Source organism: Tenrec ecaudatus, chromosome 11, assembly GCF_050624435.1.
Source record: "Tenrec ecaudatus isolate mTenEca1 chromosome 11, mTenEca1.hap1, whole genome shotgun sequence".
Lineage (NCBI taxonomy): Eukaryota > Metazoa > Chordata > Mammalia > Afrosoricida > Tenrecidae > Tenrec > Tenrec ecaudatus.
In genome coordinates, this window is record NC_134540.1 from 70,787,371 (window position 1) to 70,808,469 (window position 21,099).

Sequence of the window (21,099 nt, forward strand, 5' to 3'; positions counted from 1 at the left end):
TAGGGACACCATCCATTCCACAGCTCAGTCACAGCCAGCAGCGGGTTCAGTGGCTACCAGTCCGTTTCAGGACATTTCCTTTCTTCTTGGACTCCTTGATATCCCCTCCCTCCCCCACCACACCACAGGCACACTCATTCCTTTTTTTTTTTTTTTTTGGTCTATGATAGTTTCCCTCCTCTCCCATATCTTACACAATCCATATATCCATCCACATACAATAATGCTGTTCCATCCCATCAAATGGCGTTAGATGTCGATGCTCTCCCCTTCTCCCCCACTATTTCCCATATCCTCAGGGGCCCATGGCTCCCGTGACTGTTTCAGAAGGGATTGTTATCCATCTTGACTTAAATACACAAATGAACATACACACGTCTGACACGACTGGTAAAGTAAAACCAATTAAAAGCCATAATGGTGAGGGATCAAGTGTTAACGAGCGAGGATGGTTAAGTGGCTCACCAGTGCCTATGGTGCACCCTGGATTCACCAGAGGTGACCTTTGTGAACTCACAGGCGTGGCTGGAGGGAGCTGGGCTCAGGCTCAGCCCCCTGTGCTTTTCCCCAGTCCCACCCCCTCCTGCCTCCATTTCTCCTGTGAGGTAGCAGCAAGGGTGAGCAAGGGCATGGACACCTTAGACTGACATCACCAGGCTACCCCCCAGGGGCCCCCAAGTCCTGCCTGATGACATTTCATGGGCCAGTCAGACCTGTAACCCAAGTGAGGCCCTTGCTTGACACCCGATCCCTGTGTCTGTCTCTCTCCTGCTGGGCAGAAGGCCAACCTGGACATCCTGAAGTCCATGCGGAACCCGAAGGACCCTGCCCTGCTCCTCCAGTGGAAGGTGCTGCGGAAGGAGCTGGTGGAGGACTGCGAGTAGGCAGGCAGGGCCGCTGGGCTGGGCTGAGCTAGAGCCAGCATCGAGGGCCCAGGGGCCCAGAGGGAAACCCCAAAGAAGCCCTCCTCCAAATAGGAACTCTGCTCAAATCTCTGCTGGGCTTGAACCCCAAACAATAGCATTGTCCCCCCCACTCCACTCCCTGTGGTGCCTCGCCCAGGCCTGAGGCTCCCACCAGTGGAGACGTCTCTTGTTCTCCTGACAAACCCTGATGGCCATTCTCTGCTCCTTTCCCTGTGCTGGCTCTTCTGGCTATGAAACCCTCCTGTGCCCCCCATCCCCACTTGGTCCACCCTTATTCCCTGTGACTGATTGGCCCCAGCCCACAACACATTCTTCTGCCCAGCGAGGCTCCCCTGGAGCGAGGCATGTTGAGTGTTGGCTTGAACGTTGGGCGAAGAGGTTCAGGCGCAGGGATTGAGCGATGGGCAAGGAGATGGATGAGAAGGTAGAGAGGTCACACCCACAGGGGGCAGGGCCTCCCCACTAGAGTCAGGCAGAGTCCCTGGGCAGCCAGTACTGGATGAGCTAGTAAGGACCCATTGGCCTAAGGAAGGACCAGAGGGCCCCAGGGCTTGAAGCCCACCCTGCTCTGCCCCATCCTGCCCTCAGGCGCCCTCTGCCCTGCCTGACCGACCAGTCCAAAGCTACGGAGCTGGACAAGAAGAAATGGATGCTCCGCAGACGCCTCCTGAAGGAACTGTCCAAGCAGGCCAAGGAAACCCATTCGGAGCGGATGGTGGCCACAGCGGAGGGCTGGCTGTACCGCCTCAACTCCGTGCTCCCCGAGGTGGGCTCCGCAGACACCAACAGGGAAGTGGTCCTCTGGGGCGGCCGGGCAGGGCCTGACGCCCTCGCACCTCCACAGCCCCAGGTGAGCCTCCCGGAAGTCATGATCTGGCTGGTGTCCGGCAACCAGCAGGTGGCCTGCGCCCAGGTGCCCGCCCACACCATCCTCTTCTCCCCGGCGGGGACCCTGCAGTCTGGCAGATTCTGTGGGAAGACACAGACGCTCCTCCTCCAGGTAGGGGAGACGTGGGTGCTCAGGCCGCCCTAGTCCTCGGGCGAGGAGAGAGTCCCAGAAACCCCTCAGGGAGAACTCTCAGGGTGCCCCGCGGCAGCCCCCCAGGGCACCCTACCCTTTCTTTGGGGCCCTTGACTCAGGTGGAATAGGGTTGCCGGCACCCCAGAGGAAGGCAGAGGGCTGGAGCTGTTCACCTGTGGGAGACAGGAAGTTAAACTCCCTCTTACTTGGCCTTCCAAATCATCTCTGCCATCATCCTCGCTGCTACCGCTCAATCCAGCCCTTTGTCTCCTGTCCCCTGGACCACAACGGGGTGATACTCAAAAAATAGGCAATGGGACACACGTTGTGAGAAATCGGGAGAACGATGGAGGCGTTCTCCTCCCATAAAGAGCTTCCGTTTGGGAAGCCCACGGGGGCAGGTCCACCCTGTCCCATCAGGTGGCCTGGAGTCATAAAAGAGCCGATGGCAGTGTGGGTTGAGCACCGGTCAACCCTCTCAGATGCAAAGCTATAAATAAAGCAGACGGCACACTGCCCCAGCCTGCTCCATCCCCCAAGCCCACCTGACCAGCACCCGGAGCAGCGGTTCTCAACTGGTGGGTCTCGACCCCTTTGGGGGTCAAACCCTTTCACAGCAGTCGCCCGATTCATCACAGTAGCAAAGTGACAGTGATGAAGTAGCATTGAAAATAATGTTATGGTTGGGGGGGTCTCCACATGAGGAACCGTATTAAAGGATCGTTGGAGCATTAGGAAGGTTGAGGCCACTGACCTAGAGGCAGGAGAGGGGGCTAGGTACCCCACTCTCCCCAGACTCCCTGTCTGCTCTCATCCCCTGCTGACCTCCGTTGGCCCCCAGCCATTCCTTCCTGCATGGTCCCTCTCTGGCCCATATTCTCCGCAGCCCAGACACTCTGGATTAGCACTGCCCCCACCCCCATTGTGGAGTGCCCCTCTCAGGTCCACAACCCCTGGGACTTGAACCTGGTTCTGCCACTGACCGGCTTGTGTGACCAAAGTCCAGTTTCTGAACTTGTCTGAGCCCCTGTCTGCCGCTCTGAGAATGGTGGGTGAGGGCTTGCGCGTCTATGAGGCCCACAACCAATGCTAATGTGCACACACTGTGGGCGGAGCCCTCCCCTCGCGGCTCCCAGCCTCTCCACGTGCTCAGGGGCACAGGGTGCTGAATGGATATGCGTGGTGCCCTCCGCTCAGACGGTGGTGTGTGTCTTGAAGGTAGAACTCCATGTCATTCACGAAGTAGCCCCGGCACCCTGCTCAGCGTAGGTCCCAGGACTCAGTGACCATTCTAAGTGTGAGCCCCGCCCCCTCACCTGCATCCCACCCCTGGGGGACTGGCCGAGGGACTGATCGACCTGCCTGTGCCTTAGTACCCAGAGGGTGAAGGACAGAAGGACACGCTCCCGGCCCAACTCCGGGTCTGCATGTGGCTTGGCAACGTGGAAGACAGCCTGAATCTTAAGCTGCTCCAACATGGGAACCTGGTTGTGTACGCAGAGACAGTGAGTGCCGGAGCGGGGATCCCAGGGGCGGGGGGGCAGGGTGCAGGAGGCAGGGCCAGGTAAGACAGTCTGGCAGGAATCAGAGAACATTCTAGAAACAAGAGAACGTGGTGACTGCTGCTGGAGGATCAGAGGGAGGTGTGCTCAGGAGAGGGATCTGACCATCCAGAGAGAAGTTTTGAATGTCCTGGCTTTTCAGCTTATTGATTTGAAAGATATTATTACGATTGTTACGTTTCAGGCCGTGGATGGCCACATCATGATAAAGCGAAGCAGCCCCTTGCATAAGGCTTGGAGAGGCAGAGGCAGATAGGGCACATGGTTCAGTGAAGCTGGATCCCCCGGGTCTGCAGTGAGGAGGGCGCGGGCAGTCACTGTTCCGGCGCTGACCTTCACCACACTCCACCCCTTGCTAGCTGGGCAATGCAGGGCAGAGGTGGCCTCTGGGAGCCTCAGCCTCTTTGCCCATGGCCTGAGGTGCGGGGATGAAAAGAGGCGTGTGAAGCCCTGGGCGTGAGCCTGCTCCACAGTGGGAGCTTCGTAAGTGGACGCAGCTCCCACTGAAGGACCATGGCTGTGAGGTCTGGCCTTAGCTCAGGAGAGAGCGCTATGATGGAGGAGCTATATCTACAGGGCCCGGGGTGGGGGGAGGCCTGACAGCACAGGGGAAGCATAATTAACCACCTCCGTGGGCCCTCCCTCCCTCCTTTGCTGACCCTCCTCCTGATAACCAAAGCCCCTGGCCCAAGAATAGAGACTGTGGTGGGCGTGTGCTGCCAAGAAGCGTCTGTCCTCCTCTGGGTTCAAGCCCCTGGCAGGCCCAGGGGGCAGGCCCTGATGAGTACTCCCCGCACAGTACGAGAACGAGGCCAAGCACAAGAACGAGTGGGGCCTGAAGGGCCTGCGCCGCCTCCCCAACTTCTCGGATGTCATCGGACGCACAGCCCTCCCCAAGGAGGATTTCAAGGTGCCCCATGGCTGGCACTGGCAGGGCAACTGGATGGTGGAGCCTCAGAGGAGGTAAGGCTGGGGATGTGGGGACCTTTTAACCTGAGGAGCTAGACAGGGGCAGTGTGGGAAAGGCAGGCTCAGATCAGATGGAGGCAACATGGGGGATGGACGGAGGCAGCGTGGGGGATGCTCCAGGAGGTTTTCCATAGCCCGGCCCCTGTAGGTTGGGGTACACTGAGCACAGAACCCTGCCTACCACCCTTTCTGGAGGACTGGGCAGCATAGGAGGGCCCCAGGGGCCTGGAGGTTCTGGGGGATAGCCTGGGAACCTGGGATCTCTTCCCCACAGACTCCTCCTGGATATAGACATCAACAAGGTCCAAGTGCTGGAGGAGGTATATGAGAACCAGGCCCGTGATGTCACCGGGGCCTGGGTGGCGGCGGCCATCCCAAACTCGGATGTGGTGAGCAGGGGTTCCCAGTGCCTGTGGGGTGTGTGTGTGTGTGGGGGAGCCATACAACAAGATGAGGAGCCTTAGAAGCTGGGTGGTCCGGGTGGAAGGACACTGGGCTCTAGGGGTTAAGATCTGAACCCTTCTTCCTAAGCATGTGTGCTTATCCTCGGTCCTTCAGCCCTCGCGGCCCCCACCCAGGGCTCAATTACCTTCAGAAAGCCTTCCGGAAACAACAGGGCAAGACAGTGTGTCCTCCTCAGGCCTCATTCCGTGGGGGCACTGCCCCGGAAGGGGAGAAGCTGAGTGGGGTTTGTCTGACCAGCACGGGCCAACAGGACTTGCTACCATAAGAGAGCTCTCCCATGTCTGCACTGTCCACCGGAGGGGGGCCACATTCTGAGCTATTGTGCATGTGGCCTCATGGCTCGTGAGACTGAGCCGCTACACTTTTCCCTTGGTTTCATTTTAATTAGCTGCCTCTGGGTGGTGCAAACGGGTTGCTCGCCCCAAAGGTGGGCCGTTCAGCTCCACCTGGCTGCAAAGCTGCAGTTAGAAGACAGTCATTGAAAACCTGGGGGCACAGCTCTACCCACACCCCCATGAGCTTGCCCCGAGTCAGTGTGGACTCACCAGCAGGCAACCAGCCTGGGTGGTTTGGGAGTCCGGGTTCCACTGAAACAGCCCCAGGGGCCTGGTGGCTCCTTACCTGACAGGGTAGCCCCCACCTGTCTGATGGGTGGATGCCGCCGGCTCCTGGCGAGCGACTCTGCATGTGCAAGAGCCCAACTGTCTGCCGTTGTTTTCGATGGCTGGCTTTTCGGAAGTTCTTGACTAGTCTTTCTCCAGGGAAGACTGGGTGGGCGCAAACGTCCAATCTTTTGGTTAGCAGCCAAGGAGCAAGCGGACGGAAGCGCGAGCACTCAGCTGGAATGCAGACATGCCACCTTGTTTCCGCCATACTTAACGATGGCTGGTTTTCAGCAGGTTACACAAAGCCTGGGACAAAGAAGAGGCCTTCTACTCCCATGGGGGAGAAACGCACAGGGGCAGTTCTGCCCGCCCTACAGGCCGTCATGAGTCAGAAATTGATGCAAGAGCTGTGAGGGGTTTTTTGGTGTGTGCAAAGCTGCTTTTAAAGATACGTTTACTTTAAAGCGCAAGACAAGCAAGTCAGTAGACACACAGCGAGTTTTACAGGTGGCCAAAGATGCTGTCTGGTCCAGGAGGTAGGGTTGTGTCTGCTTGGGGGGGGCAGGGGATGTGGGGAGAGTACCCACAGTAGATTCACGGATTATGGAAAGAGTGGAGAGAGTTGGGGTATGCGCCCAAGGCAAGCCTCGTTCCGGCTCAGATAGCCCTTAGCTCTCCTTCTGACTGTCCACCACAGGACGGAAATGCTGTCCCTTCCCGGGAGGGCATGAAGTGCCCCCGAGGCTGGTATGTTCAGAAGAACTGGACTGTGCAGTTGAACCACGCGGTGGACAATGAAGGTGAGGCCTGCGGCTGTGGGATGACCGCGGGAGAACCAAGCATCTGCGGAGCTCTGGCCTGAACATCACCGCATGATCAGAGGCCACTTCTGGGCAGGTGGGGTGGGGGTGGGGGCCCCATACTTGTGACAGCCTGTGAGTAGCCAAGCTCTTGGGTGGGATGGGCCTAAATTCCTCGGTTCCCCAACCTCCAGGGAGCAGGGTTTCCACCCTTGTACAGTTCTGAGCCAGGCTAGGTTGAGTGCCTCCTGGGGCCTGGAGTAAAGCTTGGCAGATGCCCATGAATATGAACCTGGTCATTTAACCTGAGTTCATCAGGGAAGGCGCCTTGGACTGGAAGTCCGAAGTCCTAGGTCAAAGAGGCAAACTGCTTCTTACCTGCAGCAGGACCTTGTGTGGGCCACAGTACATCCCTGAGCTTCATCTTCCTCCTTTCTAAGGTGGACAGTTGGGCCGGAGACATCCAGGTGTGGTAAAATGTGAACACATCTTTCCATAGAGCAGGTCATAGGGACAGAGAGACTCGAGGAAAATCATAGCTCCTTTAGTCTTCCCAACAGGAGCCCTGGTGGCTTTAGTGGTTATGCGTTAGGCTGCAATCCTCAGGGTCGGCAGTTCAAAACCACCAGTCGCTCCACGGGAGAAAGATGAGGCTTTCTACTCCCGTAAAGAGTTAGAATCTCAGAAAGTCACAGGAGTAGTTCTCCCCTGGGTCGCGAGCAGTCGACACCGATTCGATGGCAATGAGTTTGGCTATTTGGGTGAGTCTGCCCTTCTTGAATCCATCTTGCAGCCCTACCTAAGATCCCCGCGGGGCAAAGACCCGGCTTGGGTCCCCAGAGGTCACAGGCTGGCTTCCCACAGGCTGGGAGTACGGACTGGGGATCCTGCCCTCTGGCCTGCCCGAGGCCTGGAACTCCGTGGAGAAGACCTACCATTCGGTCCGGAGGCGGCGCTGGGTGCGCATGCGGTTCCGGAGCCCCCAGAAGCTGACCCAGGAGCAGGAGACCCTGTCCTTCCTGCAGCTGGTGAGGGGGCTGCCTGGCAGGAGCCCTGGCCAGGACCTACACGCAGGCAGGGGCTACCTCGGGCCCCCGGCCGGAGGAGGACCCTGCTCTCTTTCTGCAGCATAGCTCCAGTGTGGCTGGTGAGGAGGAAGGCTGGGAGTACGGCACCTTTGGCTCCAGGTTCCATCTGAACCCTCAGCCCACCAGCCAGTTCCGCCGCCGCTGCTGGCATCGCAGGCTGGCCCCCAACAAGGTCAAGGACAAGGACAAAAACATCGCACCAATCTTTCTCCTGGAGGGATCCCTGGTAAAGGTTCCCCACCAGCCTGCCTCTCAGAGGCAGGGCCTGACCTGGATGTGGCAGGGATGCTGCCCCCCCCCTTCCAGATTGGCCACTGACCACTGGGGGGCAAGGGGTGGCCAGAGAGTGGACCTCAGTTCCACATTCCCAGGGTCCCCTGGGTGGGGGCTGGGCTTAAAGAGACAGGGAAGCAGCCAGGAGCCTCAGCGGAGACCCTCCTAGGAACTGACTGTGGATGAGGCTGGGCAGGCTACGGAGGTCAAGGGGGTGGAGGACAGATCGTCTTTGTGGGGGACGAGCAACATGTTCTCCAACACCTGGAGGCCCACCCTCAAGAACACCCGGCCGTCCGACATGCCCTTCATCTACTGCACCTTCAATAGTGAGCACCCAGCTACTAGCCCACTCGGGAGGGTGGTGGCAGAGACACAGCCTCAGTGTCCGAAGGCAGGGAGTGGGGAGGGCCTGGATGGGGAGTGAGAAGGTGGCCCGTGGGGACCCTGGGGCAGGCAGTGGACACAGGCTCCTCTCTTACCCAGAGCCCCACTACTACCAGCTCTTCTGCTACATCTACCAGGCCCGAAACCTGATGCCCAACCAGATCCAGACATTCCAGAGTAGGTCATGGGCCCCCTTTCTCCCCTAAGCTTGCAGGGGCTGGCCTGGCAGTGTGGTCACTCAGCAGTAGGACGCATGGGGCGAGAAAGCGGGGAGCAGGGAGAGGGGCAGTCCCCGCCCTCCACCAGCACATGGCTCTGGTTTGGGGAAGGGGGCTAGACAGGGCTGCTCTTGAGCCGTGCGCTCAGTGCTGGGGAATCGGGGAGGAGGAAGTGAGGAGGCTGCTTCTTGGTGGTGATCACTTGGCCGGGCGTTGGAGAGGGAGAAGGCGTTCAGCAAGCCGAAACAAGAACTGGAAGGCCAGGAAGGGGAGGCCCTGCTTGAGGACTCTGTGGCCCCGGGAGGGGCGGAGGAGGGCAGGGGAGGAGTTGTGTCCATGTGGGGTCCTGAGAGCGAGGAGCTGCCCCTCTCCCTGTGTGGGAAACCAGGGCAGTTGGAGGAGGCCTTGTGTCTCAGGAGTTGAGAAGATGGCTGGGGTGGGGAGTGGGAGGGCCTAAGGACACCCACTTGGAACTGTGTCCAGTGGGCATCGGCACCGGCAAGAGGATCCGGCAGTGTGTCCTGAGGACAAGGCCACTCGCTGATAGAGCGGCAGGATTGCCTGGTCTCCCGAACCTCTCTGGATACCCACCTCCAGTGTGGCAGGCACGGAACATGTGGATGGAACCGGATGGCCCTTGGCCCCTGAATAGACACTGCTTATGCTCAAGTGGGGCTCCGCATGACTGGCAGCAGCCCCTGAATTGGGGGTGGGGGGCCTCTGACAGTGGTGGTGGCCCGAGGAGGGGAGCACCTCCCAGTCCAGGGCATGGCCTCCCGTCCCTCTCCCTGTCACCCTCCAGGCCCTTTCATCCGTGCCATCTTCCTGAACCACAGCCAGTGTACCCAGTCCCTGAGCAGCTCCACAGCCCCCACATGGGCGCAGACCCTGATCTTCCTGCACATCCTCCTGTATGAGAACCCCCAAGACACCAAAGAGAGCCCACCCCTCGTGGTGCTGGAATTGTGGCAGATGGACTCTCAGGTAAGGCAGGCTGGACTCAGGGGAAAGGGGGATGACCTCGCGGAGTCGGAGTCAGAGTCGGTGAGGGGAAATCGCTCCAGTGGTAAGCGCCATGCCGGCAGGAACCAGGAGCGTTAGTGGAATCCAGGGGAAGCGCTAGACAGGTGCCCTGCCCTCATGCCTGGCCACCTTCCTCTTCCCGCCAGGGCAAGGAGAGCTTGTGGGGACGCAGCATGTGGTCCCCAGCGGTCTGGCTGGACCTCCAGGGCCGCACCCTGCCCCGCATGAGGTGGCACCCTCTTGTGAAAGGAATCGGCCAGGAAGGCGAGGTCTTGGCGTCCTGTGAGCTCATTCTTGAGACCCAGGTGCTGGGAAGGTTCAGGGCCCTCTCCCCACCCTACTCTGCCAGCTACGAGTCTCCACAGCTCAGATGCCTCAACTCTATCCCCCAAGAAAGCCTGGGGCCCCAGAGTCAGAATGCTGGACCTACTTGGGCTCCCCACTGCCCCCACCCAGCTACTCCCCCTGGGATTCTAGGGTCTCCTCAGTTGGACCTTTATGCTTGAGTTGGGGTGAGGGCATGGCAGAAGGACCGGCCCAAAGGGGGCTCATGCTGTCTGCTCTCCCACTTCACCCTTCAAGAGTGTCCGAGAAAAGAAGCCGCCGATCTTAAGTGTTCCCTGGAAGAATAATATCTACCTGCTCCCCAAGGACATTCAGCCCACGCTGAAGAAGACAGCTATTGAGGTGATGGTGGCATGAGGCCGGAGGGAGTCAGGGCAGGAAGCACGGGGGCGGGGAGGCTGGACAGGGTACAGAGTGGCACTCAAGATCTCTCTCTACGAATGCTTCTTGGATCAGCCACCTGCCGCCAGGTGTGGACCCCAAAAAGATGCTCTCTGGAAGATGGAGGAATCAAAAGGGAGAGGAATTAAGAGCAGAGGCAAATCTACTGGGTGTAGTGCCCCTAGGGCTTCATCATGCACTGTGGTGGTTGAGCCTCCTCCTGCCCCTAAGCAAGAGAGACGTCCTTTCCGAGAAGAAAACGCGCTCAGAGAGGACTTATCCCGCACACGAGTCAGGGCCCAGGGGCCCAGCTCTCCTAGATTCTCGAGTGTGCACGTCCTTCACTGTCCAGTGAGAGTGACATGGAGGTCCGCGTTCTGTGAGAATCTTGGCCAAGATCGAAGGGCAGTCAGGTCCTCCCTAAGATCAGGCCACCTGGCCGATTCACACTCGGGGGGGACCCCCGGAGAGGCTCCCCAAGGAGGAGCATGGTCATTTCCTGCGGTGCTCAAGGTCTGTCAGTTGACAGGGAGAGGAGAGCACTGCATGATGGGTCACCAGATGGCCGCTGAGCGAGGGACTCAATGCCACGAAGGAGCCCAGGACACCTGGGCACCACTGCTCATTGGTTTTGTGGGCCTTAAGGGCCTCAGGAGCTCTCTCCCGAGGACAGATTAGCGGTCAGATGAGACAGTGTGGGAGTAGGTGGTCTTGGTGGTCAGTAAGGGAGCTAGTCCCCCTACCTCCTAGAGGAGAGAGGACAGCATTCAGGCCTAGGGGACATGTATGGGCCCCTCACAGACAGTGGGTCTGCCGGCTGAGTTCTCTGCTAGCCTGTCTCCCCAGCCCTGCTTGTCCTCTGGCATGCCTACAATGGCCCCTTCTCTCTTGCCAGAACCCTGTTTCAGAGGGGCCCTCTAGCCCTTGCCCAACCTCCATCTGCTGTTCCGGTAGGTCCTGGCCTGGGGTCTTCGGAACCTGAAGAATGTGCGCTCCCCGTATCTCCTGGTGGAATGTGGGGAACAGACCCGGAGGACACAACCCATCCAGGACTACAAGACCAACCCCAACTTCTCCCAGTCTCCCCTCTTCTTCACACTGGTACGAGGTCCTTGGGCAAGGGCTGGGGCAGCCCTCATTTCTACGGAGGACCCCCACTGCTGACCTCTTCTCGGGAACCCAGTTTATGCCCACAGAGGAGGCCTACTCGCTGCCCCTCATGATGAAGGTGGTGGACACCCAGGACTTTGGCCAGGAGGCCGTGGTGGGTCAAGCCAACATTAACTTCCTGCAGCCCTATTTCTGTGACCCCTGGGCTGACAAACACAAGCCCCCCAGGCTTCCAGGTGCAGCCCTCTCCTTGCCCTTCCCGGGCTTACCTCCAGCCCCCAACTGAGAGTGGGGTGAGGCCCTGGCTCCCCTCTAGGGTTGGGTCCCTCCACCCCACCTTCCTGTCCTCGCCTGAGCTCATGCTGCCCTTCCCCCAAACAGCGCTGACCAGGAAGAAGCACCATGAGGTGAGTAGAGGTTCTCGCTGTCCCACCTTCTCGGGCAGCGTCTGAAGAAACGTCCTTGGTCAAGGTGGCGGTGCCTGCGTGTGGGGTCTGCTCGTACACTGACCCTCGGACACACTGGCTCTAGTTTTCACTACCTGACTCACCTGCCACTGCTCTCTGCCGTCCCAGAGCCCTAGGGACCTTACAGGACAAGGCAGAACTGCCCCCTGAGTTTCTGAGACAAACTCATGACTGGAGTAGGGAGCCCCGATTTTCTGCCGAGGAGCAGCTGGCCTTTGGGAACGTAGCCCAGCGGGTGACCTGTACCACCACAAGGTCTCCCTAGACTCACCTAGCTTTAATAATGACTCGGGACCCCCGGCCATCACTCATTGCCACAGAAGTGCTGAAGATAGCCCGCAGGCAACAGCATCTGTGATTCCATGGTTCAGTTACTTCTCTGGAGCAGGCCCTTGATAAAAAGCAGATTGATTAGGTCAGTAGGTCTCAGGTGGGGCCTCAGGCTCAGTGCGGGCCTGTCACCTGTGCCTGAGCTAACTTAACCTCCTCCTGATCCCCATCCTCACGCCTCAGGGTCTCTGGATGCAAAGGCAGAGAGCCTGTGGGAAGGGCAAGGAGAGAGGGGAGGAAGCCCTGGCCTCCATCCTCCCCTTTGGGGCGCGCGAGTGAGCCCTGGGATGCCTGGCCTCCCTTGCACCTCCTCTCTCCTTTTCCAGCTCCTGAGTTACCTCTACGAAAAGCTCGGGTTCAAGTCCCACCAAGAGGAGGTGGGGAACCCCTAGCCAGCACAGCATGTGGGGAGTGGGCGGACTGCAATGGTTGACCCTGGGCAGAAGAGCGCCCTGGTGCCTGGGCCTCCCCTCTGCCTCCCTCACCGAGGGCCAGAGCCAGCAGGACCCTCTCCCCCTGCAGGATGACTTTGATTATGAAGTTGACTGGTGGAGCAAGTATTTCTGGGCCACCGGGGATTCTCAGAGGTCCTTAAAGTACCAGGACAGAGACTACCACACCCTAAAGGTTTGGAGCACCACACCCCAATCCACTCACCACCATCCGCTCCCCCAGGGAGGGGAGGATGCTGGGAGAGAGGTGGGATAACATCTACTGGGACAGCCTGTGGTCCCTCATTTCCGATCCTAGGGAGGGTCCCCCGATTCTGGTCAAGCCCAGGCCTGCTCCTCCCAGCAGCCTGGTCTGCACCCCCCCTCCCACAGGTGTATGACTGCGAGCTGGAGGCTGTGCCAAGCTTCAAAGGGCTGCAGGACTTCTGCCAGACGTTCACACTCTACAAGGAGCAGCCCGTGCTAGACAGCCCCGTGGTGGGGGAGTTCAAGGTGGACCCTAACCCAGCTCAGCCCATGCTAAGACAAGTCCTGGCCCTCTAGAGCTGACTGTGAGGAGGGCCAGGGAGAGCTGGAGAAACAGCATTGGGAACTGAAAACAGAGGCGATGCCAGGCAGGGATTCAGAGTGAACTCCCTCTGCAGAGGAAAGACCACATGTTTCACACTCAACTCTGACCTCGGCTCGACTCCCAAGGTCCCCCGAGGCTTAGAGCCTGAAAGGATGGCTGGGTGGAATGAGAGTTTACAAACAGCAGAAACTGGGAACCCACCTATTGGCTGTGACTCTTTTTCCCAGGAAACACGGTGGGCCCTACAACAGGCCTCTGCTGACCATGACTCTCCTCACAGCCTGCCCTTCTACCCAACCCACTTTCCCCTCCGCTGTGAAGGGGCAAACCATTTTGCAGGTTCCCCTGAGCTCTGCCCGGCTGGGCAGCGGACACCTTCCTGATCCCCCTCCTCCCCTTCTCCACATACACACAGGGTATTTTCCGCATCTACCCATTTCCTGAGGATCCTAAAGCCACCAAGCCCCCCCGCCAGTTCTCGGCTTCCTCTGAGAGAGAAGGCTTCCCTCAGGAGTGCTTGGTGCGCGTGTACGTGGTCCGCGCATTCAGCCTGCAGCCCCAGGACTACAACGGTCTGGTAAGGAAACTGCCCTGACCCCGCAGTCTCCCCTCAACCCGCCCAGCTTCAATACCTCCCACACCTGACTCCGAGCCCCAATCTGGAACTCCTGCAGAGGGCCAACCCCCCAGAGGCTCCAGCGGGTGCCAAGGATCTTTAGTGCCTCACGCCCACTCTCTTCCCCACAGTGTGACCCTTACGTGATCGTGAAACTGGGGCAGAAACAGCTTGGTAACCGAGACAAGTATCAGCCCAACACTCTGGATCCTGTCTTTGGCGTGTGAGCTGCCCCAACTCTCCTTGCCCTGCTCTGCCCCATTCCCACGTTCCCACGAGGCCACGAGTCAGCACCCCAGGGGGGACAAGCCGGGCTCCCTCTTTGCTCCCCGTTCCCAGCATGGTGTCTTACACATACCAGGGGCTCCATCGTGAAGATGCTTGGCTGGCTGGCCTGGCCCCTCTCTCCCTGTCAAAGTCTTTGGCAAGAGAGCCTGCCAGAGTCCCGTAGGGACTGGGAGGCTATCGGGGAGCTCTCCACCTCTGACCCCCTTCCCCCAGGATGTTTGAAATGAGCTGCAACATCCCTCTGGAGAAGGACTTGGAGATCCAGCTGCACGACTTTGACCTGCTTTCACCGGACGACAAGATTGGCAGCACAACCATTGACCTGGAGAACCGACTCCTGTCTGGCTTCGGAGCTCGGTGTGGGCTCTCCAAATCCTACTGCCTGTGAGTGGGCCTGAACCAGCAGTGGGGTGGGCTGCGGGTGAGTATGTGGCGGGCTGAGCCCAGAGCGCCTGCAGAGGCTGCATCTGGGAGGTAGACCTGTGCTTCCACCTCTGCGCGTCCTGCAGCTCCCACCGTTCTCCCGACTCAACTCTCTTCCTGCCTCCACAGGTCAGGGCCCTTCAAGTGGCGGGATCAGATGCTCCCGAGCTACCTCCTGGAACGCCATGCCAAGCTGAGAGGGCTGTCCCTGCCTCTGTTCAGCACTGAGGACGACTCCGTTTTATACGCTGGGGAAAAAATTCACCTGCAACGCTTTGGTGAGAAGCACAGCATTACCTCCACCCTCCGGAATATGTGGGGCCAGGCCCAGGCCTCTGCAGCCAGGGGGGTCTCTCAGATGGAAGGGCTGGGGGTTAGAGGTGGGCAAAGGATCCTCCCAAGGCAGAAACTACTCCTCCCTTCCCTCCCGCAAAGGGCAACCATGTCCACCTCCCAGGCTGAGGTGGGGTGGGGAGAGAGGCTAGCTGGGAGATGGGGAAGCGAAATATGTCACCCACCCACCCCTTCCAATCCAGAGCCCAAGCCCCCCACTGCTCAGAACTTGGGGCCCAAGAAGGAACGCCTTGCGCTCTACATCCTGCACACCCAAGGGCTGGTACCCGAGCACCTGGAGACCCGCACACTCTACAGCGACAGTCAGCCGGGCATCGACCAGGTGTGGGAGTAGGGGTGGGGTGGGGTTTCTCCTGCTCTCCTCCTGGTTCCTTCTTAAACCCCTGTACCTCATGGCTATCAACACCCTCGGAGAGGCTTCTGGGTTGGTCTCCTGGCCTCTTTCTCCCATCCATCCAGGACACGGTCCCCATGTGAGGGGGAGGGAGGGGCGGCCAAGTGGCCATGGATGCATATGGGCACGAATCAGACTAGCAGGTTTGGGGCGTGTTGATTAGCAAGAGGTTCCAGAGAGGCCGCTCGGGGAGGAGGGACCATGGGAGCTGGGCCTGTGGCTGTGGGCAGCTCGCCGGAATCCCATCCTCGAACACGTCTGTTGCCTTTTGTCTCTCCCAAGAGGCAAGGATGTAGTAGCTCAGGTCTAGTGGTCTTCCAGACAGACGGCAGGCTGTTTTCCTAATGCAGGGAGCCCCTCAGCACCAGAGCAAGCATGCCCACAGGCACCCTAGTTGTCCCAGCTCACTCTAGTGGCTCAGCTGGTACCCAATGGCTTAGTGCCTCTAGACTTCTCAGGCTGACACTGTATTTTGGTTACAGAGTTCTCCATTGAGCTTTATCGCTTCTTCTTAGACCATTCTCATTAAACCACTTTGCTCAAATAGCATCATCTTCAAAATAATAATAAAATTAGGCCAGGGCATTTAAGGAACTGATTTATCTTTTTTTTTTTTTAATCCTTTTACCAAGGCTGACAGCTCACTGCATTCAGGCCCCGCCTTCTCTCTCCCACCTCCGAACTTTGTGGAGAGCTTAACACCCCGGAGTAGTGATTACACCTACTGAAATGACTAGGGGGGGGTGGGGTTGGAGGGTGGATGGATCGAGTTTACTCTGACTCAGGACCATCAAGCTGGTTAACAAATGAGGCCCCAACCTGTCTGGAGCCCTTCCTGATCAGGCTGTTTAGCATGACCTGCCCAGCCCTCAGTGACATCCTGGTCTCCCAGCCCAAACAAGAATGCAGAAGGAGCCAGTGGGCCACTGCCCGACTTCCTGTCTAGAGCCCACCCACCCCTCACAGACACCTCTGTGCCACACACCACAGTGTGGGGGACACGGGCAGGGACTCTTCCAGGTCAGCCTGCCGAGAACAGAGGCCAGGCCACCCAGCCAGCTCATCCATCCGGGTTGTAGGGAAAGGTGCAACTGTGGGTGGATATCTTCCCCAAGAAGCTTGGGCCTCCTGGTCTGCCAGTCGACATCAGCCTCAGGAAGCCGAAAAGGTGAGTGTTGGCCCTTCTCCCAGCCGCTGCATCTCGCAGTCCAGCCTCCAGCCGTAACGCCGGTGCGCCCAAACGTATAGCTGTAGTCACGCTCGTCCTCCATGGGAAGCCCTGGGAGTGTCCTTCCTCAGAGTCCCCGCAGCTCAGTAAGATGTCTCTGAGCACTGGGAGGTCTCCCAGGCCTCTCGCGCCTCACCAAGGCCGTGGCCGGGGAGCTAGTGCTGAGCCAAGCCTCAGAGCGCAGTGGCTACAGGTACGAGCTGCGCTGCATTATCTGGGAAGTCGCCGACGTGGACCTTCAGGACGTCACCTATTTTGGAGATAGCAGCAGCGACATCTACGTCAAAGGGTGAGGAGGGTCGGCACTCTGGCGTTCCCCTCTTCCGACATGCCTGCTGGGTCTTCCTGGTCCTGGGTATGACAGCTCCCCACCCCCAGGGGCTCCAGCATGGGGCAGGGAGGGGATGGCGGGGCAGTGCAGGTCAACCCCAGGAGACAGGCTTTTGGCCCCAGGTGGTTATTCGGGCTAGAAAAGGACATGCAGAAGACAGATGTCCACTACTACTCCATCTCCGGAAATGGCTACTTCAACTGGAGGTTCGTCTTCACCATGGACTACCTGGCAGCCGAGCAGATGTGCGTGCAGAGCCAGAAGGTAACAGGCCCAGAGGTCTCGCTCGGGCTCCAGAGTCTTCCACAGAGCGCCAGCTGTCCCTGAGCCCAGGAAGCACGTCCCTTGATATGCCCTCACTGCTGGATAGTAGGCTACTAAGCGGTCTACGGGGAATCCCAGACACGATGCCCTGCCATCTTCTAGGAGTACGTCTGGAGCCTGGACCCCACATCAGTGAAGTTCCCACCACGGCTCATCATCCAGATCTGGGACAACGACATCTTTTCCAAGGATGACTTCCTAGGTGAGGCTCCGGCGCAGAGCTCAGGACCCCACGGCTGGGAGCGCCTCCTTGTTGACAGCATCTCTCTGGGTCCCAGGGGTCTTGGAGATGGATCTGTTTGATATGCCCTTCCCTGCCCGGAGGGCCAAGAACTGCTCCATCAAGATGATGGAGCCCGAAGCCAAATGGCTCCCTGTCCACCGTCACAAGTACTTCTCCCTCTTCAAGAAGAAAACTGTGACTGGCTGGTGGCCTTGCCAGGTCTTGGATGATGGAAAATGGCGCTTGTCGGTAGGAACTGGGGAAGGTGTCTGTTGGCCAGGACTGTGTCACATAACGTGGCCCCCATAGACTTCTGGGGACCTTGGTTAAAATCTTCCTTCCTTTTTGGATCCTGGGGTGTGGCCCTCAAATGAAGCTTGCTATCTGATCCCAGCCTCCCCAGACCCGTGGTCTTCCTAGGGTAAAGTGAAGATGACTCTGGAGATGCTGACTGCAAATGAGGCCTTCCTCAGGCCAGCCGGCCGGGGCCAGTCGGAGCCCAACCAGTACCCTACACTTCAACCCCCGGTGTAAGGCTTGGGCGATGGCAGCCAATCTCCCTTCCTCCTTGACCAAGCTGAGCTGCTGGGCCCTTTTCCATGGTGTGGTGACCTGGCGAGCCTCCACGTGGAGGGGAATGACTTCGTCCGACCCCCCCCCCCACCTAATGCTCCCTTACTACCAAGACAGAATGGACCTGGGAGGTGGGCAGAGTGGCAGTTGCTTCTTTAAAAAGAACCACACATCCTCTGACCTCCTCCTCTCCTCTCCATTCTCTGACGTCTCTCCTGCGGGTGAGCAGACGCCTCCACAACACCTTTAAGAGGTTTCAAGTGCCTGTGAAGAACCTGTGTCTGCATATCTATAGACAGTACCGCTGCAAAATCCTCACCTTCTCTGTCTTGTGTGCGCTGCTGTTACTGCTGTTCTACTTCGTCTATTCAGCTCCAGTGAGTGGCAGCCCGAGGGGCCGGGAGAAGATGGTCCTGGGCTGGCCCTGGGCTGACTGGGGAAACCACCTGCAGACTACTCGCCAGCCGACCTGTGTCACCTGTTCTCTCCAGACCTATCTGGCCATGAGCATGGTTAAACCTGGAATCCGGATATTTTCTCAGAGTTAAAATGAGCAGCAAGGCTCTCACTTCACTAACCACCAGCAATCACCACCTGCAGACCTCACTACCCAGGACCCGAAGCTGCTCTAAGAGTCCGTGAGTGGAGACCAGGGGCCTAGAATCTAGAGCGATCTTCCGATCTCAGACCTTCCCATCCCAAGGCAAATTCAGCCGGGTTGGCCTGCTTTCCCTCCTGCCTTGTTTCCATCTTCTAGGTCCCATGGAAGGGGCTGAGGATTTTCTGGCTTTCTACTCCAACAAGGAAGGCAGAGGTGCCATTTTCTACTGAAATAAACAAGTTTCATAACCAAGAGTCACCTGGTAATTTGGGGGTTTGCAGACAAGGCAAAAGGCCCGAAGAGCGGGGCACGGCAGGCGGCACTGGCACCCACACACCTGTCTCTCGCCCTCACGCTCTCCTCCACACCAGGAGCCTCTGAAGTCAGAGGGCTGCCAAGCGGGGTTGACTGTGAGGAGGGAAATGGCTCACGTAGGGCAAAGCAGCACGGCCAAGGCCACTGCTGCCACCACACTGTGGACCAAGCCTCTCCCTTCTCTGGCACAATTCTGGGATTATCGTGCCCAGGACGATATTCAGCCCTGCTAACAGAGTGAGACATACATTTGTAGAACAAAAAGCAAGAGCTGGGACAGGATAGACAATGCTAGGGGAGTTGTCTTTTAAGGGCACACACCCTCACCCCCAGACTGGATAGATGCTGGAGTTCACGTGTCCCCTGTTCTCTTGAAGAGAGTCTCCCCAAGCTCAGGAGTGGGAATCATACAAAACCCACGGGCTTGATCTCTTTCTCTCACAGCCGGTCCAACGAGGACCCTTCCTCACCCTCCACTGCCTTGGCCACCTTGGGCGGCCCACCTAGCTCCTCCCACCACGGAGGTCCATCCGGTCTCTACGTGAATTCAAACATGTACAGAGCCATTTGACTTGTCATTTCCGGCTGGACATAGCGTCCAGCTCCAGTCATAGTTCATCCTCTGGTGTCCTGGAGCTTCTTAGTTATTGTGGGGAGAGGAGGCTCCCAGCAGGTTGGGCCCCACGTAAGTCCCCCAGGCAGGAGGGCGCTGCAGCCTGCAACATGTCACTCAGTGAGTGCATGGGAGAGGATATGAGAAGGTTCTAGAAAACAAAAGCACACTGAGCCAAGGGGACCCTTCTTTGCTGAGCTGAGGATGCTGCCAACCCAGGAGAAAAGCCGATGAGGGCTGATAGACTTGACCGTTCCCAAAACCCACCCCCGAAGCCCAAGGGCACTGAATCAGCCATGTTAAGAATTGCCCGTAGGCTACAGAAGTACAAAGGTGCCCTGGTGATGCAGTGGTTAAGCACTCAGCTGTCCACCAACAGGTCAGGGGTTCAAACCCAGCAGCCGTCCTGCTGGAGAAAGCTGGGGCTGTCTGCTTCCGTACAGATTGACATGGCTCTACTCTGCCCCTCGGGGTCTCTATGAGTCAGAATTGAAACCACGGCAGCAGGTTCACAGAAGCACGTGGCTGGGAGAACCTGAGTCCCAGGGCTCCTTGTCACCTAAGGCAATAGAAAAAGGGGCTGCACACACAGGTTGACACTCAGGCTCTTTTGTGCGGTAACGACACACTCTTTCAGGCACAGGTGATGAGGGTCTCCCTAGACTCGCAGTGTGAGAACAGCAACTTATTCAGTGAGCAGAGCCAAATTTCTTCTGTGTGGAGCATCCAAGTCCAGGTTGTAAAAAGAAAGCATCCTTAACACTCAGAGCAGGGCTCCAACAATTGTGGTAAGCCCCTACCTAATCCATAATGAAAAAAAGAAAGGAAAAACCCAAACACATGAGAAGCACAAGACATGCAGCTGAGCGGGCTCCGGCAAGTCCAGGAACACCTGCACATGGTCCATCTGCCCGGCCCATGCTGCCTTCAGTGCCACGCCTGGAGCTGGTCGGGGTTACCAGTTCATCTCATGGCATCCACGTCATTCTCCAAGCTTCACTTGTTTAGCACACCGACTGCCAGCCAGCTTTGACTGAGGGCCTGCAGGGACCTGATGTGGAACATCAGACATACCAATAAACCCTAGACTCCGGGAGGACAAGGGCTGGGGCGGGGGGAGTGAGGTGGGGGGCAGTCAGCGAGCAGTATGTCCTCTCTGCCACCTAAGAAAATGAAGGCCCGAGTCATGAGGGGTTCTGTAGTCACAGGCATCTGCCCCAGCGCCGGGCGCATCTGGAGAGGGCAATGGATGGAGGAAGAGAGGCAAGGGAGGCAGGGAAGATGGTGCTCATCCACCTTTCCAAGGACAGCGCCTTGGGCCCAGAGGCTGAGGCAAGACCAACGCATGGAAGGTTGGACGGACGGACGGACGGACGGACGAGGGGTTACCAGGTGTCCATTCTTTGCGGATTTAAAAAGGAAGGACGAAGGTCCTCTTGGGGCAACAACGGGGCCAGGGCTCCAGGCTTCGTAGAGTGTGATTTTGGCATCACAGCGGGAAAGCCGCAGGGGAAGGCACGTCACAGCAGCACTGCTCTGGACCCGAGCGAGAGGGCCCGCGGAGGGCCGTGGCACTGTGCGGTGTCCCTGTGTCAGTCAGCACACAGTCCCCAGGCAGCGGTGGGAGCCTGGCGAAGACCCCGGGGGTGGCAGTTCACAGAGGGGCTGCAGCAGGAGGCTCAGTAGAAGCGCTTGCGACTCTGTTCCTGCCATGTGTTGTACAGGATGATGCCAAGGACGATGGCGAACACGGAGAACACCAGGGAGAAGAAGACGAGGAGGAAGAGGGCCAAGCCGCTCAGAGGGGGCAGTGGGGCTGTCAC

General features: G+C 58.4%; 2 protein-coding genes across 5 annotated transcripts in view; one reads left to right on the top strand and one right to left on the bottom strand.

Moving 5' to 3' along the window:
- Positions 1-18,295, top strand: part of FER1L5 (fer-1 like family member 5) — a 61,444-nt gene extending 43,149 nt beyond the window's left edge. Inside the window, exons 21-53 of the mRNA XM_075562676.1 lie at positions 780-880; positions 1,515-1,692; positions 1,771-1,926; positions 3,321-3,452; positions 4,309-4,472; positions 4,753-4,867; positions 6,246-6,348; positions 7,213-7,387; positions 7,488-7,662; positions 7,906-8,038; positions 8,196-8,273; positions 9,117-9,298; positions 9,484-9,642; positions 9,920-10,024; positions 11,018-11,164; positions 11,247-11,409; positions 11,555-11,580; positions 12,297-12,347; positions 12,493-12,597; positions 12,795-12,914; positions 13,409-13,570; positions 13,741-13,832; positions 14,111-14,281; positions 14,450-14,598; positions 14,857-14,996; positions 16,148-16,236; positions 16,490-16,585; positions 16,750-16,891; positions 17,054-17,153; positions 17,230-17,423; positions 17,595-17,704; positions 17,977-18,124; positions 18,239-18,295. Coding sequence (XP_075418791.1) covers positions 780-880; positions 1,515-1,692; positions 1,771-1,926; positions 3,321-3,452; positions 4,309-4,472; positions 4,753-4,867; positions 6,246-6,348; positions 7,213-7,387; positions 7,488-7,662; positions 7,906-8,038; positions 8,196-8,273; positions 9,117-9,298; positions 9,484-9,642; positions 9,920-10,024; positions 11,018-11,164; positions 11,247-11,409; positions 11,555-11,580; positions 12,297-12,347; positions 12,493-12,597; positions 12,795-12,914; positions 13,409-13,570; positions 13,741-13,832; positions 14,111-14,281; positions 14,450-14,598; positions 14,857-14,996; positions 16,148-16,236; positions 16,490-16,585; positions 16,750-16,891; positions 17,054-17,153; positions 17,230-17,423; positions 17,595-17,704; positions 17,977-18,124; positions 18,239-18,295 — 4,218 coding nt within the window. The remainder of the gene's footprint in view (positions 1-779; positions 881-1,514; positions 1,693-1,770; positions 1,927-3,320; positions 3,453-4,308; positions 4,473-4,752; positions 4,868-6,245; positions 6,349-7,212; positions 7,388-7,487; positions 7,663-7,905; positions 8,039-8,195; positions 8,274-9,116; positions 9,299-9,483; positions 9,643-9,919; positions 10,025-11,017; positions 11,165-11,246; positions 11,410-11,554; positions 11,581-12,296; positions 12,348-12,492; positions 12,598-12,794; positions 12,915-13,408; positions 13,571-13,740; positions 13,833-14,110; positions 14,282-14,449; positions 14,599-14,856; positions 14,997-16,147; positions 16,237-16,489; positions 16,586-16,749; positions 16,892-17,053; positions 17,154-17,229; positions 17,424-17,594; positions 17,705-17,976; positions 18,125-18,238) is intronic.
- Positions 18,296-19,865: 1,570 nt separating this feature from the next.
- LMAN2L (lectin, mannose binding 2 like) overlaps positions 19,866-21,099 on the bottom strand; it is a 43,091-nt gene continuing 41,857 nt past the window's right edge. For all 4 annotated transcript variants that reach the window (XM_075563183.1, XM_075563182.1, XM_075563184.1 and 1 more), the window contains one exon: positions 19,866-21,098. In XM_075563183.1, the coding sequence (XP_075419298.1) occupies positions 20,956-21,098 (143 nt within the window). In that variant the 3' untranslated portion in view covers positions 19,866-20,955. The remainder of the gene's footprint in view (position 21,099) is intronic.